A 17,869-nucleotide genomic window follows, 5' to 3' on the forward strand; every position below is an offset into this window, starting at 1 on the left:
AACATTCAGTATCGCTCTTAAGTATTCAGTAGAACTCTTTTAAATAATATTAAAAACATGTCAAGTATTCTATTTTATAGAAAATTTTATTTAGTTTCTACAAGCCAAAGACAAAAAACTTCTATTTTAATCCTGAAAAAAGTTACATCCAAAATACCAAAAAATCCGAATCTTATTTAAACTAAAAGACGTGAAATGTTTCAGTATTGCTCTTAAGTTATATAATTTGAGTACAACTCTTTTAAATTATCTTAAAAAAATTCAATTATTCTGTTTCATAGATATTTTATCTAGTTTCTATATGCCAAAGACAAAAAGTACAATTTTAATCAAATAAAATAGTACATAAAAAAAAAAAAACAAAAAATGTACCCTCCTTATTTAAATAGAATGCACAAAATCCTACTTATACCAAATTAAATCCAAACACTTCAGTACTGCTCTCTAAAATATTTAATAGAACTTTACAAAAGTATCTTAAAAAAATTTAAGCAACTCTGTTTTAAGGAATATTTTATCTAGTTTTTACACGCCGAAGACAAATTTTATCTATCTCAATCCCCAAAAAATTTACATCAATAAAACCAAAAAAATTCACCATATTAATTAAAACAATTGAGTGAAAGATTTCAGTATTGATCTACTGAAGTATATAGTAGAACTCTTCTAATATATCTTATCCAAATTTCAATTATACCGTTTCATAGAGAATTTTATCTAGTTTCTACCAGCCAAAGACAATATTTGTCTATCTCAATCCTAAAAAAAGTTGCATCTACAAAACCGAAAAAAACGCACCATCTCGACCAAACAAAATCATGCACATGCCGAATTAAAACCGTATCTTAGAAATGAACCATTGCTTCATTTTATTTTTCTCCAAGTGTGATCTAACCAGTTCGTTTTTTTTTGTTGACTACTAAACTCTCACCATCACGAAAGATAAAAACTAATCGAATAAACAATTATCAATAACAACGACAACAATGATAAATATGACGAATATCTGACGAATTTTATAATCCTTCCGGTTTTGGTAAATTCGTGTCGTAAGCTCGTATCACCTCCGCCTGGGTGATGGCGCCACCTTCCTCTTGGGAGAACGCAAAGCCATCTGGGGAATGATAAGAGATTTAGTGGTAATAGATATATGATGTAGGGCTACGAATGTCCAGTGGTCTGGGGAGAAGAAAGTCTAAGGTTGATTGGGGTATAGTATGAGCATCAATTGCTATGGAAAATATGTATCATGGTATCCAGATCTCTGATCAATACAGATCATTTTTTTATCACTAATAACTTTCATAATCAGAATTACTAAGGTTTGATGTCAGTACTATCAGATTTTCATTCAATTTTGCTGATTGAAGCATTGTATGAGTATTAATAGTTATGGAAAATATGTATCATAGTGTCCATATCTCTGATCAATATAGATCAATTTTTTTATCACCATTAAGTTTCATAATGTCAACATTTCCAATCTGGTATTTTTTAAGTATCATCCTGCGATTTATAGCTATATATTTTTTTCCTTGGTACTATATATACTTGTCCATATCTCTGATCGTTACAGAGCTCTATATATATATTTCTCAACCAGATTTATCAACAAATTTATTGATCAGAAAATATAAGAAAATACTTCAATACTTGGTCAAGGTGGGTAACTGGTGAAGTTGTTTTTCTTTATATTAGTTAAGAGTAGAGTCCTTTTCACTTGGTTGAGCAAATTTCCAGTTCATTAAATTTCTTAATTAAATTTTCAGTTTGCTCGTCAGTAGAGTCTATTTTGCTATCTCAAAGAAGTTTTTTCTTACTAAACAAAGTTCTTTATTTGTAAAATTTTCTGGTTGCTCGTCAGTAGAGTTCTTTTTACCTTGAACAAATTTATTGTTGCTCGTCAGTTGAGTCCTTTCCTCATTATTTAAGCAAATTTCAGTTTGATCGTGAGTAGTGTCTTTTTTATATATTTATTCTTTTGTATTATTTTCATACTAAGCACACTTTCAATTTGTTCGTCAATAGAGTCCTTTTTTATTCCGTATTTAATTATTTAGTCACTTTGCTCATCAGTAGAGTCCTTTTGATATTATTCATTATGTTATACGTTTTTTATATTTATACTAAAAAGACTTCCCATTTTTTCTTTAGTAGAGTTCTTTTTTCAAGAAAATAAGTTTGTTTCAGCTTACTTCAACAAATTTTCAGTTTCCTCGTCAGTAGAGTCATTTTCCTACAATTTGCTCGTCAGTAGAGTCTTATATTACTTAAATAGAGGCTAAAATTACTCCTTAGTAGAGTTCTCAAAAAAAAAAAAAAACGGTTTTGAGTGTCAGTAGAGCCCTTTTTATTTTACTTGAGCAAATTTTCATGTTGCCCGTCAGTAGAGTCCTTTGTCCTTTTTTGTTTTTGTCAAATATTCAGATTGCTCGTCAGTAGAGTCCTTTTTATTTTACTTGAGCAAATTTTCAAATTGCTCGTCAGTAGAGTTCTTTTATTTTACTTCAGAAAATTTTCATTGTCCCCGTCAGTAGAGTCCTTTTCTTCAATTTGCAGTAGAGTCTTATATTATTTGAATAAAGGCTAAATTTGCTCGTCAGTAGAGTTCTTTTACTTTTACTGAAATTAGTTGTCAGTTTGTTCGTTAGTAGAGTCTCTTTTGCATTCATACTCGAAACAAAAATTCAGTTTGCTCGTCAGTAGAATTTCTGCTTTCATTTACAGCTAGGAACGTTATTACACTTGGTCTTCTACAATGTTCTTCAAGAAACTTCTAATTTTCTCAAAATAGTATAAACCATGTCCTAATTTGCATTCGAGAAAAGTTTCAGTTTGCTTGTCAGTAGAATCCTTTTTATCTTAAGCAAATTTTCAATGTGCTTGTCAGTAGAGTCCTTTTTTCACTTAATATAAGTAAATTTCAGTTGCTAGTCAGTCGAATCCTTTTTATCTTACTTCAACAATTTTTTAGTTTGCTCGTCAGTAGTAGAGTCCTTTTCCTCTCTTATTTTTGTCTATTTATCTTTCTTAATTAAATTTTAAGATCGCTCATCAGTAGAGTCCTTTTTATCTTACTTGAGAAAATTTTCAGTTTGCTCGTCAGTAGAGTTTTTTCCGTATTATTTAAGCAAATATTCAATTTGCTCATCAGTGAAGTCCTTTCTATATCATCTAAACAAATTTTCAGTTTCCCCGTCAGTAGAATCTTTTTTAATTCCTTAATTTTTCAGTCAGTTCAGTCCTATCTTATTTAAATAAAGGCTGAACTAACTCGTCAGTAGAGTTCTTTCATTTCACTGAAATTAGTAGTCAGTTTGTGTGTTAGTAGTGTCCTCTTGTACCCGTACTCAAAAAAAATTCAGTTTGCTCGTCAATAGAGTAAAAGAACTCTACATTTTCTTTATTCATCTAAAAACTTCATTCCACCATTTGGTCTTCTACATTGTTCTTCAAGAACCTTCAAATTTTCTCAAAATGTACAAATCATGTCTCTGATCCAGGAGAATACATATGCAACATTTGAATTTTCCAAATAGTGCGAACCATGTCTCTGATCCATAATACTCCGATCTCCGATCTCAAACATTTTTCCTTGTTTTGTTTATATCTAAAATACGTCTGATCGTACGAAATAGATGGACATTTTCATAGTTTCACTACAAAGGAACAAGCATAAGATAGCGTTGTCATGGCAACGTCTATGTTACGGCAGAATTGCCTCATAACTTGTGGACTTCTTTTACTTTCACTAAAATTAGTTATCACTTTATTCGATAGTAGAGTCCTACGCCCAAAAAACATCAAGTCAGTAGGGTCGTATTTATATTAGTTAAGAAAACTTTTCGTTTGATCGTCTTCTTCACTTATATAAGTAAATTTGTCTGTCACAAGAATCTCATTTTTTTAATCTTATTTAAGCTAATTTTCAATATGCTTGTCTTTTTTCTTTGACCAACTGGCATTTATCTCCGAAGCTCCAAAAATAGTACAAACCACGTCTTTGATCCATACAAACATGTATTCACCAACTTCTTCTTCCATAGACCACTGGACCTCCACATTCAAATACACCTACTCTAAATCCTTTATTGTCAGTCAGTCAGTCCTTAACCCCAAACCCTTTATTTTACCAATTACAATTATTTTAATTTCAATTTCAAATTTAATACTCACGGGCCAACTCAACGTCCGTATTGTTTACCCTAGGGCCGCTCCTTTTGCTGAACAACGTTCGGACGTTCGACAAAAGTCGGGCGCGTTCGGTCATCCTAATTATTCGACGAAAAAGGAAAAAAACGAAAAACTCAATTACACTACGCGATAAGAAGCAAATTTTAAAAATAAATGGGTTAACGAAATCACAAATTGCGTGCTTGATGATAAATGGTAAATGATACATTGCAGATGTGAAAAAATCCAAACCATGGTGATGGTAAATGATAAAATGGTAAATTGCAAAAGGTAACTGGTAAATGATGTTTTTTTAATACCATGCATGTTGATGAAGAGTTCTGATGAATTTTTGGCACATTGCAGGCTAAAGAATGATGTTTTGTCATCATGATGCTGGTACTTTTGGTTTTTGCTAGATGTCAAGAAACTGCAAAACCAACATTAGAGTTTCACATAAGGGTCATTCTTTTACAAATCGTACGGCTTTTGGACAAAAAATATATGACATTATAGAATTGTCTGAAAATTTGTTTACAGATACTCTTCATAAAATCATTTGACACGTATTTCAGGATTTTGCTTTAAAAATTTTTTAAAGAAAATATTTACGATTGAAATTTGGATAATTTGCTCAATTTTGATGGTCTTCCTCTGCATTAATCTTAATATCTCCAGTTGTGGTGAAACAGATCAGTATGATTGTAATTTAATATCTTTGGATCTAACTGCGCCTCCAATATCATATAAAGAGATTTTGTAGTTGAGAGTAAAAGAAAAATATGTGTTTATTTCAATCGATTCGAGTTGGGAAAGGGTATGTAAATCATATGTAATAATAGACTGCTTTTGTTTGTTAAAAATTGGAAAAACAATTATTTTTGTCAATTAACTGAAAGTTGAATTCAAAATGAGTACAATAAAAAAAAAAATACTGATCTTATTATTATTATTATTATTATCTGTAAACAAATTTTCACACAATTCTAAAAGTCAAGGTTAATTGGTGTTCGGTTTGTAAAAGATGACCCATAAGAAAGTTTCGGTCATCAGTTAATATTGCAGTTTCTAGACATCCAGAAATTTGGTGACAAAATTCAATTTTGACCAACATTATCCAAAGGATCAACTTTATCATATTTTTAGAATGCACCAAAGTAGATCAGTAGATTTTACACCTTTACTACTATTTTATTTAAAATGATGATGATGTTAGGCAGCAACATAAAAACATACAACACTCATGCTAAAATCCAAAAAAAACATCTAAAAATACAAAAAACAACGTCCTGACAAGATTTTCGAACTGATAAAGGTATTTTGGTCACTTGACACCAGTGACCATTTAATATATCAATAGGCAGATTGGCCAATAAGATTATGTTATGTCTTTGCTCGTCAGTACCGTCCAAATGGTAAATGTAAAAAAACTATTATAGTTGGTCCCATTTTAAATAATCTTACTACTTGTTTAAATCATAAAAATATTATAAATATTAACATAACCTCGTTATAACGCGCATAAGTTGTTTTTAAAATTTTATTTATAGATAATGTGATCGTAAAATTCGCCAGTAGAATTTGTTTCAAATTTATATAAGTAAATTTCAGTTTGCTCGTCAGTAGAGTCATTTTTTCTCCCACACGTGAAGTGAGTAAGAGTCACTTTGCTCGTCAGTAGAGTCTTTTTTACATTAAGAAAGTTTTCAGTAGAGTCCTTCCATATTAGTTAAGCAAATTTCCAATTGCTCATCAGTCTTTCTTATTTCGCCCGCGCAGTAAGGTCCTTTTCATATTAAACAAGTTTTCAGCTTGCGTGTCAGTAAAGTCCTTTTTATATTACTCAAACAAAGTTCAAGAGTCTTTACTAATTTTACTCAAGCAATTTTTCAATTTACTCGTCAGTAGAGTCCTTTAAGCAAATTTCAGGTTTGCTCGTCAGTAGAGTTCATTTTTCTCTTGCTAAAATTTCCGTCTGCTCGTCTGTAAAATCCTTTTTATTTTATTAAAGTAAATTTTCAGTTTGCTCGTCAGTAGAGTCCTTCTTATTTTACTCAAACAAACATTTGCTCGTCAGTAGAGTCCTTTTAATCTTACTTGAGTAAATTTTCAGTTTGCTCGTTTCGTAGAGTCTTTTTTATATTAAACAAATTTTAAATTTGCACGTTAGTAGAGTCCTATTTATATGAGTCCTTTTCTGTCTTTATTCCAATTTGCTTGTCAGTAGAGTACCTTTTTATTTACTATCTTCTATTTCAGTTTGCTTGCTAGTGGAGTTCTTCTCTTCTTATGTAAAAAAAATTTTAATTCGTTGTCAGTAGAGTCCTTTTCTCCCACATTTTCCACGTTATCAGTTGCTCGTCAGTAAAGTCCTTTTTCATTTTATTAAGCAAATTTTCAGTTTGCTCGTCAGTAGAGTCCTTTTACATTTTATTCAAGCAAATTTTCAATCCTTTTTATAATAATTGAGCAAATATTTCAGTTTGCTCGACAGTAGAGTTTTCTCGATTTTAGTAGTAGTGTTCTTTATTTTTTTTACTCAAGTAAATTTTAGGTTTGCTTGTTAAAGTAGTGTGCTTGTAGTAGAGTTTTTTAGTCTCTTATTTCATCAAGTTGTCAGTTTGCTCGCTAGTAGAGTCATATTTTTTTTATTTAATCAAATCTGCTCGTCAGTAGAATTCATTTTTGTCTAGTTTAAGTAAATTATCAGTTTACTTGTAGGTAGAGACCTTTTGTGTCACTTCAAAAAAAAAAAACAGTTTGCTCGTCAGTAGAGTTCCTTTTTTTCTTACTCATCTTGCTCGTAGTAGCAAAAAATTGTAAAAGTAGATTGTGGAAAGACCAACTAAAAACAAAAAAAAAATTGTGCTCTCTCATCATGTACCTGCCTTTGTCCACCGGTAAAAATAACAATAATGATAATAAATACTAAGAATAATAATAATAATAATACAAATTTCAAATCGCGTTATAACGAGGTTATGCAACTTTTTCTACTTTCTCATACTTACATCTGGATAAAGCACCCAAAGCAACCATTTGGCGTCTATTTAAACAAAACATGAAAGTAGTTTAAGATTTTGGAAACTAGATTAGCTAATTTTGGTGCTGAGATAAATACTCTATAGTGCTCGGTAGCTAGAACTATAGCTAACTAATAAATCTTACTTAAGGTAAGATTGGTAGATACTTTATCCTTAAAGTGCAATTGTGCGTTAGTTTAAACTATAGTTGATTAAAACTTAAGCTACAGTGCTCAAAGTTTAAAGCAAATAATCTAACTATAATTTTTATTTTTAGTCTTTAGTATTCTTCTTTAAATACAGATTGATTAGTGAAAAAATCAAATCGATACGACTAATAGTTCCCGAGAAAAATGTAATTAAAAATTAGCGTTAGTGGTTTGTGACGTCACCCTAAACGCTATAAAGGCTAAAACTATTATTTTCTACAACTATGCTAACTTTTATTTGCAGTCCATTCTATTGTCTACTAAATCTACAACAATCGTGTGAAAAAATTATTTAAATACGACCAATAGTTCCTGAGATATTGCATTTTTAAAAATAATGTGTGCTGTGAGATCGAGTCGAATCACAAAGTCAAATAAAACGATTCGAATCACAAAGTCATTTGATTCGAATCGACAAGTCATTTGATTCGAATCGATTTGTCGAATCATACAACTTAAAAGTGCTGTAGAATCTAAACTACTTGGTGGATTTGAAACAAAAAAAACTAATGTATTTATAAATGTACAAACTTCATTTTGACTGAAGTAGAAATTTGAAAAAATTGCGGAAATGCTGCTAAATCGGTGAAAATGTAATAAATAACAATACCAAAAACTTGTCAAACAGTCTAATAAAGTCTCTTCATAAAATCTAATTATAATTACTGAGTCAACTCGAAAAATTTAGTATTAGTACAAGTGTTTGATTAAAAATTCGTATGGATTTTGTCAAGTGGAGTGCGTAAAGGCTGCCAATAAATATTGTAAAACATTGCATTTGATTTAATTCGAATCTAATATAAAATCTAAACTACTCGGTGGATTTGAATGAAACAAAAACTAATTTATTTATATATGTACAAACTTTAATTTAACGCTTAAAATTAAATTTGGAAAATAAAAATATTGCTGCTAAATCGGTGTAAATAATAAATCTAAACCGAAAATTTGTTAAGCAGTATTCACAAAGTTTGCTAAATCATTTGAAAACTAGAAATAACCTAATTTAGTGTTTGTTAAGGTTTAGTGTTAGTTATAGTAATAGTTTTTTAAAATAAAAATTCTTACGTCAAGTGGAGTGTGTAAAGGCTGCCATTGGCGAAATATGTTTATACGACCAACAAATAACTTAATATTAGTGTTTGTATATATTTTAAATAAAAATTCTCACGTCTTTTTAGTCAAGTGGAGTATGCAAAGGCTGCAAAAAATTTCATATACTATTTTTAATTTTAAAATTTAATCCAATCACGAACTCAAACAAAACGATTCATATCACAAAGTCATTTGATTCGAATCATACAAGTTAAAAAGTGCTGTAGAATCTAAACTACTTGGTGGATTTGAATGAAACAAAAACTAATGTATTTATAAATGTACAGACTTCAATATGACCAAAGTAGAAATTTTGAAAAAATGTCCGCCATTTACAAATCAATGTTGCTAAACCGGAAAAAAAATTAATAATGATCGATACCGAAAATTTTTCAAAGAACGTCTATTCAAATAAAGTCAAAGAAAGGTCAACTCAAAGAAATGTAGTATTAGTATAAGTGTTTAATTAAAAATTCGTATAGATTTTGTGAAGTGGAGTGCGTAAAGGCTGCCCATGAAAATGTCTGTCTAAACATCGTATTTGGTTTGCTTCGAATCATACAACTGAAAAGTGCTGTAGAATCTAAACTACTTGGTGGATTTGAATGAAACAAAAACTAATGTATTTATTATATATGTACAAGATTTATTTTGACCAAAGTAGTAGTTCTGGCAAAATAGCGGAAATGCTGCTAAACCGGAAAAAAAATGTAATAAATATCAATACTAAATAATTTGTCAAACAGCCTTCACAAAGTTTGTCTGCTAATTCCTAAGTCATATGAAAACATGTTAGTGTTAGTATAAGTATTTACTTAAAAATTCAAAATGTTGTCGTCAAGTGGAGTGCGTAAAGGCTGCCATTGAAAATTATGCAACTGAAAAGTGCTGTAGAATCTAAACTACTTTGTGGATTTGAACGAAACAAAAAACTAATGTATTTATATATGTACAAGCTTCATTTTGATCAAAGTAAAATTTTTGACAAAATGGCGGAAATGCTGCCAAACCGGAAAAATTGTAATAAATACCGATACCAAATAATTTATGAAACAGCCTTCACAAAGTTTAACTGTAACTGCTAAGTTATATCAAAAAAATTAGTGTGTTAGTATATTTTTTGTTATAAAATTCAAAGTCTTGTCATCAAGTGGAGTGCGTAAAAGCTGCCATTGAAAAAATTTTTAATGAAAATCAAAACCAAAAAAACTGTCCAGCAGCCTTCATAAAGTCTAACTGTACGGTCATATAAAAATTGTAGGTTTGTATTTTTTTAAATTAAATAATTTAACGTCGTCAAGTGGAGTGTGCAAAGGCTGCCTTGGGCAAAATTAGTTAATTTAAAATTTTATAAATCCAAATATAAATCAATAGATTTTATTCAACAAATTTTGTACACCATTTTTATTCTTTAAATTTAATTAAATTTTAGCTTTTTGCAATTTTTATTCCGAAACCATGTCTGTGTGTGTAAATGAGCATAGGCCTGTGGTTTAGGTCAATCGATAATACTATTAAATATAAATCTATTAAATATAATATATATAAATATATAATAAACTCTGTACAAATTCTAACAATTGTATATATATTAGGGTGGTCCTCAAAATGGATATTTTCGAATTTTTTTTGCTCCCAGTTGCTCAAATTCCTCCAAATTGACAAAAAACAATTCTCTGAAAGTTTTTGCTTTCAATATTAATTCTAAGATCGTAAAATTCCATTTGTTTTTTCGAATTTTATAACTTAGCGACAAGTGAATCAAAATTTTGATAATAACATTCTATTTGCTTATTTTGATTATAAATAAAAAAATTACAGCAACAAATTGTTATATTTTATAAAATAAGCATTTACTGAGGAAGAAAAATAAAAACTTTTGGTTGGAGTGCGGACTATGTTAGAGTTAATATAAAAGGTTAAAACTTTTAGCGATTTTTCTTTTATCAATTAGGAAGAATTTGAAGAATTCAAACAATTTGAATTTGAACAATTTGGGAGCAAGAAAATTCAAAAACATTCATATTAAGAACCACCCGAGAATATGATCTATTTTTATTAAAGCCTTAAAGTGGTAACTATAATAGTTGTGACGCTTTATTTATTTTATAACAATTTAATAAAATTCTAAATTTCAATAACACTATAATTAAGCACTAACCTTCATTAACATAATAAAAATTGTTTCTAAAAGTATTATATTAAAAAGTTAATAAAAAATCTTGTTTTAGTGATAATCTAAAAATTAACTTAAATATTTTCAAATAAATGCACTTCCATAAATTGTGCGTTCGCAGATGTTTCTCTTCAAAATTGTGCTGCAACATTTTGTGCTTGACTAGATATTTTTAACAAATTTAATATATTATTATAACTTTTTAACAATTTTTATAAAAATATTCATTAACAATTATCAAATGGTTTGAATCGAGCAAAAACAATTGATTCAAATTTATAAAGTCATCATTTATAGAAGAAGTGAAAATACTGTATGTAATTATTTAAATAAATGCAAAATTAAATCATATAGCCTAAAAATTGATTCGAATCGATAACTGATAAATTTGAACAAACGATTAAAATCAAATTAGTAATTTACAAATTAACTCAACTCGGGTCAATAATTTAAAAAAAAACTAAAATGCTTAGAAACAAGTTGATTTTAGTTCGATTCGAATCAATCAATTGGACTACAATAAAAAAAATTGCTTTGAATCAAACTAACTGATTTCAGATATCTAAAAGTCAACTAAAAATTTATTTATCTGAGCATATTAGTATAATCCAAACATGAAGTCAATTCAAATCAACTTTGCAGAAATTTTATATATTTGTAACTGTAGTAAAGAAAACTAAAAAGTGATTCGAATCAACTTGGCAAGAAAAGTAATTCGAATGAACTTCTGTCTAATTTTAAATAAGTCTAGAAAGAAAAAGTAATTCGAATGAACTTCTTCGTAATTTAAAATAAGTCTATACACTAAAAAGTAATTCGAATTAACTTTGTTGCAGTTTTTATTAATTCTTGGCAAGAACTGTAATTTGAATAAACTTCTGCCTAATTTAAAATAATATTAGACAAAAAAAAAATAATTCGAATGAACATTTACGTAATTCAAAATAAATCTAGGCACTGAAAAATGGTTCGAATCAACTTTACCATGTAATAAAATAATCTTACGTAAAAAAACACATTTCAGATCACTTTATAGTACCTCCAGTTAATATAATCAAATCAAATTTGTAATTTATAATAACTAGACAAGAAAGATGAGACGAATCAATTTTGTAGTAATTTGAAAGAGTCAGGTACGAAAAGGTGATTCGAATCAACTTTTCAGATATTTGAAAAGACTCTAGACAAAGACAAGCAATTCGAATCAACTTTGCAGAAAACTTAAATAATTCTAGGCAAGAAAAGGTGATTCAAATCAACTTTGTCACAGTTTTTAATGATTCCTGACAAGACAAGTAATTCGAATAAACTTCTGTCTAATTCGCAATAAGTCTAGACAAGAACAAATAATTCAAATAAACTTCTTCGTAATTTAAAATAAGTCCAGGAACTAAAAATGATTCGAATCAACTTTACCATGTAATAAAATAATCTTACGTAAAAAACTCATTCCAGATCACTTTATAGTACTTCCAGATAATATAGTCAAATTTAATTTGTCGTAATTTATAATAACTAGATAAAATGATTCGAATCAATTTTATAGTAATTTAAAAGTGTCAAGTACAAAAAAGTGATTCGAATCAACTTTTCAGACAAGCAATTCGAAAATAATGCTGGAAAAAAAGTGTTTCGAATCAACTCTTGCCCAAATTATATTAACTCTAGTGGTTTAAATTAACTTGTTATTGGTTTGAATTGCAAATTGCATATTCAAATTAAAAGTGATTCGAATCAATTTTGTTGCAATTTAAATTAAATCTAGACAAAAACAAGCAATTCGAATCAACTTTGAATAAATTTAAAATAATGCAGAACAAGAAAAAAAGTGATTCGAATCAATATTGTCACAGTGTTTAATAATTCTTAGCAAGAAAAGTAATTTCAATAAACTTCTTCGCAATTTAAAACAAGTCTAGTCACTAAAAAGTAATTCGAATCAACTTCTTCGAATTTGTAGCAAACAATTATATGAATGACATCTGGCCTTATGATGTATATCAAAAGCCAATAAATAAAAAAAAAACTTCTTCGTAAAGTAAAATAAGCCTATACACTAAAAAATGATTCGAATCAACTGTACCATTCAATAAAATAACCTTACTAAAAATTGATTAAAATCACCTTTGCGGTAATTTATATACATCTTGTTAAGACAGGAAAGATGATTCGAATCAATTTTGCAGAAATTTAAATTGATGCTAGACAAGAAAAAGTGATTCGAATCAACTTTCCCGCAAATTATAATAACTCTACTGTTTCGAATTAACTTGCTACTGCTTTAAATTGCAAATCGCATGTTTAAATATTTATTTGTACGTATATTTTACAAACTAACGTTTCGTTACTTGATTGTCTCCTTGATTAGAATATCTAAAAAAAATTCTATAAAATCTTCTATCTCATTGTGCGTATAAAAGTTTGTGATTTATCCATTAAGGGGGTATTCTAGTGTAGAAATTTAAAAAAATATATTTTTTTTTAATTCATATTTTCAAAGTTTAACTATCTAAGAATATGGGTACGAGAAGGTTTTTGAAAATTTGATTTATTTTCTGAGATATAGGCATATTGCTGACTCGGTCTCCATACTGGTATGGCTTCACGCAAAACTTTAAATGCATTTTTCTCAGAACAGACTTTTTCAGTACTGGTTGCACGATTTCTCGAGTTTTAATCGACCGATTCACTTGAAATGTTCAGAGAGTCTTGTTCATAGACCTATCTATAGCCCGAACTAGGATTATCCCCAAATTCCAATTTTTACTATTTTGAAAAAATTCGAGAAACTCAAAAAAAAAACAGTAAAAAAGACAATTTTTTTTCAAATAGTCGCCAATTTGTAAAAAAAAAATGTTTACTCATCGCTAGTTCGGGCGATTGCGACATCATTGTAGATTAATAATCTTTTTATTTGTTTTATTTCGGATGGCTAGGAGGGCTGAAATCATGTCAAGACTGAGGTGCCAATTTTTTGAAACCACCCACTTCATCAGCTGCCAGTTTTTACAAATTTCAACTTTTTAATTTTTTAATTTTTGTTTTGTATTTTAATAATATTAATAAACGAGTGGTAAAAAATGAATAGTGAAAACATTCATAGCTTTCTTTTGCGACACTTTAAAAATGACCTAAAATTCAGCGCTCTACACTAGAATACCCCCTTAAATAATCCCTGATCAAATCCTTGCCCTATAATTTTCTAATACTACAATTGATAACATCAATTAAAAAATCCATCCCAATATAGTCACATCTTAGTATTATGTCCATTTTCCGAGCCACTAGTCCACCCATTGCTGATTGGTGTCACCGGAACCCGGAAACTGCTTTCCGGGCCAACTGTATTAGTAGATGTGTTGCTCCTCCAGCGAAGACCCACGATACTGGGTAATTGATAGAGTTCAGAGTTTATTTTGAAATTTTTTGTGAACCAGAAATTACTAGGATTAGATGGCCCTTTTGGTAATTGATAAGATAGGTGAATGGATGATGCGTCCCTGGTTGGTACTGCTCATTTTTGAAAATAGACTTATGGTTGATTATTAAAAAAACGTGTAGGAGGGGAAACAAGTTATTGAATGGTCTTGAATCAACCAGATATTCAGTGGGTGAAATTATTGTCCCCTACACCATATTTATGGTTCAAATGGTACACCAAATCTAGGTCAATTTAACCATGAATGGATTGTTTGCACTGTTTGCTATTTTAAGACGTCCCTCTTCATCATATAAAAATGAAATGTATAAAGAGTAAGAAGATGTTCGACATCAGCAACAAACTCAAAGGCTGTTAACTCTAAAGTTTGGATTTTTAAATAATTAGCAGAATCTAAGATTTGAAAAATATAAATCAGATAACATTCGAAGTTTCCTTCAAAGGCCAGAGGACCACCAAGACCAGTTGAAACCACCAGGATTGAAAAATAATTGTACAAGTTAGGAAAGACAGTCAGGCAATTGCCACAAAAGTGGTGAACTTCTATTTTGGACAAAAAATTGACCCTTTGGACAAAAAAAAATCAGTAAATAGAGGATGTAATCTTAACAAATTGATGAAATCCATCAGCATCAAAAGTGAAGACAATCAAAAGAGTTGGATCATTTTCCATTTCTAGTTTAGTTGGAGATTTGAGAACAACATTGCAAGACAAATAATTAGCAAAAATGGGGATTTTCAAAGTTGAAATCAGAGGAAGTTGGAAGTTCTCGATAAATTGCATTGAAAACAAAAGTGAAGACAAATAGGGAAGATACTAGTTATGCCCAAAAATGTAGTTGATTTCTATTTTGGATAAAAAGTTGTCATTTTGAACACTAAAATAATAAAAATTTTATAAACAGAGCCCCAGAGAGAAGCAGTTACTTGCCATTTTCGTGAAAAAATTGGCATTTTGGACACCGCCTTAACAAAATTTTGTAAACAGAGCCCCAAATTGGATACCAAATAATGAACACCATCAGCAATAAAAGTGAAAACAACCAGAAGATACTTAAATTATTGACAGAGAAGTGGTTGCTTTCTATTTTGAACAGAAAGTTGTCATTTTGGACACTAGATACACAAAATTTTGCAAACAGAGCCGTCAATTGGAAAGCATTTGATGAAATCTATCAGCATCAAAAGTGAAGACAAATAGGAAAGATACTAGTTATGTCCAAAAATGTAGTTGATTTCTATTTTGGACAAAATGTTGTCATTTTGGACACTAGATACACAAAATTTTGTAAACAGAGCCTTCAATTGGAAAGCATTTGATGAAATCTATCAGCATCAAAAGTTAAGACAAAACTAGATATGTCCAAAAATGTAGTTGATTTCTATTTTCGACAAAAAGTTTTCATTTTGGACACTAGATACACAAAATTTTGTAAACAGAGCCCTCAATTGGAAACCAATTTTTAAAAATCTATCAACATCAAAAGTGATGTCAAGCAGGTGATAGTCTTAATATGGATATAAAATTAGGTTCTTTCAATTTTGAACAGAAAATTGGACTTTTGGACAGTGCATAAACAAAATTTGTAAACACAGCTCCCAATTGGAAACTAATTGATGAAATCCATTAGTTCAATCCATTACCAAACAAAAGTGAAGTCAATCAGGAGATAGTCTGATTATGAACATCGGTGTAGTTGCTTCCTATTTTGAACAAAAAATTGCATTTTGGACACTAAAAACACAAACATTTGTGAACAGAGCTCCCAATTCAAAACCAATTGATGAACTCCATCAGAAATAACAGTAGAGACATTCAGGAGATATTCTAATTATGGATAGAGAAGTAATCTATCCATCAGAAAAAAGTGATGTCAACGACAGAGAGATAGTTCCTTTTAATTTTGAACAAAAAATTGTCATTTTGGACACTCAATCAAAAAATTTTGTAAACAGAGCCCTCAATTAGAAAGCAATTGATGAACTCCATCAGAAACAAAAGTAGAGACATTCAGGAGATATTCTAATTATGGACAAAAAAGTAGTTACTTGCCATTTTGTAAACATAGCTCCCAATTGGAAGCCAAATAATGAACACCATCAACATTAAAAGTGAGAACAACCAGAAAATATTCAAATTGAGGACTTAGAAGTAGTTGCTTTCTATTTCGGACAAAATGGCATTTTTGACACTGGAATTTATAAATTAAATGAAGAAGCTATTAGCGAAGGCAGTCAAGTGCCACATGTCTCATATATTGGTCTAAATTATTTGAAGTTTCAGTTGCAACCAGAAAATACCATAAGACCAATAACTTTGGTTCAAAATTCCTTTTCCAAGTCAAATTCCTATTTTTTTTTCCAAAAATGAGCAGTATAAAATTTTAGTTTGTAGCCAAAGCGTTAAATTTTGTACCAGCCAATTGACAGGGATGCAAATTTATGTTATTCGTACATCTATCTTATTAATTATATTATTTAGAACATATTTTTCACGTTTGTCAATACATAAGCATTAAATATTAGTTCTTCATATCCATTTTTTTTACAATTTTGTTAAAAATTCCCGATTTTTTTTACAACAATAGTTCCAAAGCTAATGTACAACATTTTACCAATAAATATAAATATATATATATATATATATATATATATATATATGCATATATAAACCTTAAAGTAACTAAAAATGCAAATCTAGCCCGAATTTATATATAGTCACTAATTAATTAATAGGGATTCCAGGTAATTTTATTTACCAATAATGATTATTTTTTTCCGATTTACTAATTTTTATTTGATTATTAAAATCAATTGTACTTTCATATAATTAAAAATTAAAATTTTAATAATTTATTTAGAAACTAAATTCTTATTAATTTGTTAGAGCATAGAGAAGGAGTCGGTAACAATTTTCAATGTGACTTTTATATATACATATAAAAAATTAATAATGAAGCAATATTGAATTAAGTATGTAGTTACTGAAAATAATTTAGTTATGAAGCACAAATTTGTGCAAATTGATCATTTTTTTTGTTTTATCTAATGTTGCTAGAATAAAAATGATATTTAAGAGCAAACTAAGATGTTGTACAAATTGATGAAATAAAAATAATCATTTCTCATTTAACTTACAAAGGTCGTGACTTTAACTTCAAGCTAGATTCCCATTACATCTTAAACCATAACCTAAAAAACTGTCATTTATATAATCCTATATCGTCAATGATCTATCATAAATGTAATGTGACAGCCTAAATCCACTTCTAACTAAACCAAATGTGTGATCTATGTAGCACAATGTGTGTATGTGTATGTTTGTGTCGAAAAAAAATCACAGCACAAAAAAACGTTGGACGTCACACAAAAATGGTATAAAACACTGTGAACCACTGTACCTTATGAAGTTTCACTTCGAATCGAATCACTAGCACATAAAATATATAAAAAATAATAAGATAAAATTAAATATTTGTTAATCCTGTTAAGAGAGTACTTTATAATAACCAAATCAATCGACTTTATAGGACTGAATAAAAAGATTTTATGTAAGTAAAACTTCTTTAGGCGCCATTAGGAGATATTTCTTTCTACGCTATGAAACTGACAATAGGACTGAAGTTGGTTACGCTTGACTTTCTTAAATTCTGATTGGTCATTGACCGATGACGTCACTTGAATGGAGTTGATGCGATTGGTCGTAAAGAAAAATCTATATTTTTTTGAATTTTTTTAAATGATAATCTTAAGG

General features: G+C 29.2%; 1 protein-coding gene across 2 annotated transcripts in view; it reads right to left on the bottom strand.

Annotated features, from left to right (window-relative positions):
• Positions 1–385: 385 nt before the first annotated feature.
• LOC113364029 (phospholipid-transporting ATPase IA-like) overlaps positions 386–17,869 on the bottom strand; it is a 35,956-nt gene continuing 18,472 nt past the window's right edge. The window contains exons 18-19 of one of the 2 annotated variants that reach the window (XM_026606491.1): positions 4,177–4,271; positions 386–1,114 (exon numbers count right to left, since the gene is read on the bottom strand). In XM_026606491.1, coding sequence (XP_026462276.1) covers positions 1,017–1,114; positions 4,177–4,271 — 193 coding nt within the window. In that variant the 3' untranslated portion in view covers positions 386–1,016. Of the gene's footprint in view, positions 1,115–4,176; positions 4,272–13,687; positions 14,063–17,869 lie in introns of those variants that run through there. The other variant, XM_026606492.1, reaches the window with a different exon arrangement.

The sequence above is a fragment of the Ctenocephalides felis genome, unplaced genomic scaffold, assembly GCF_003426905.1.
Source record: "Ctenocephalides felis isolate EL2017-DRISC unplaced genomic scaffold, ASM342690v1 CF-g0.4_SCAFFOLD_00845, whole genome shotgun sequence".
Lineage (NCBI taxonomy): Eukaryota > Metazoa > Arthropoda > Insecta > Siphonaptera > Pulicidae > Ctenocephalides > Ctenocephalides felis.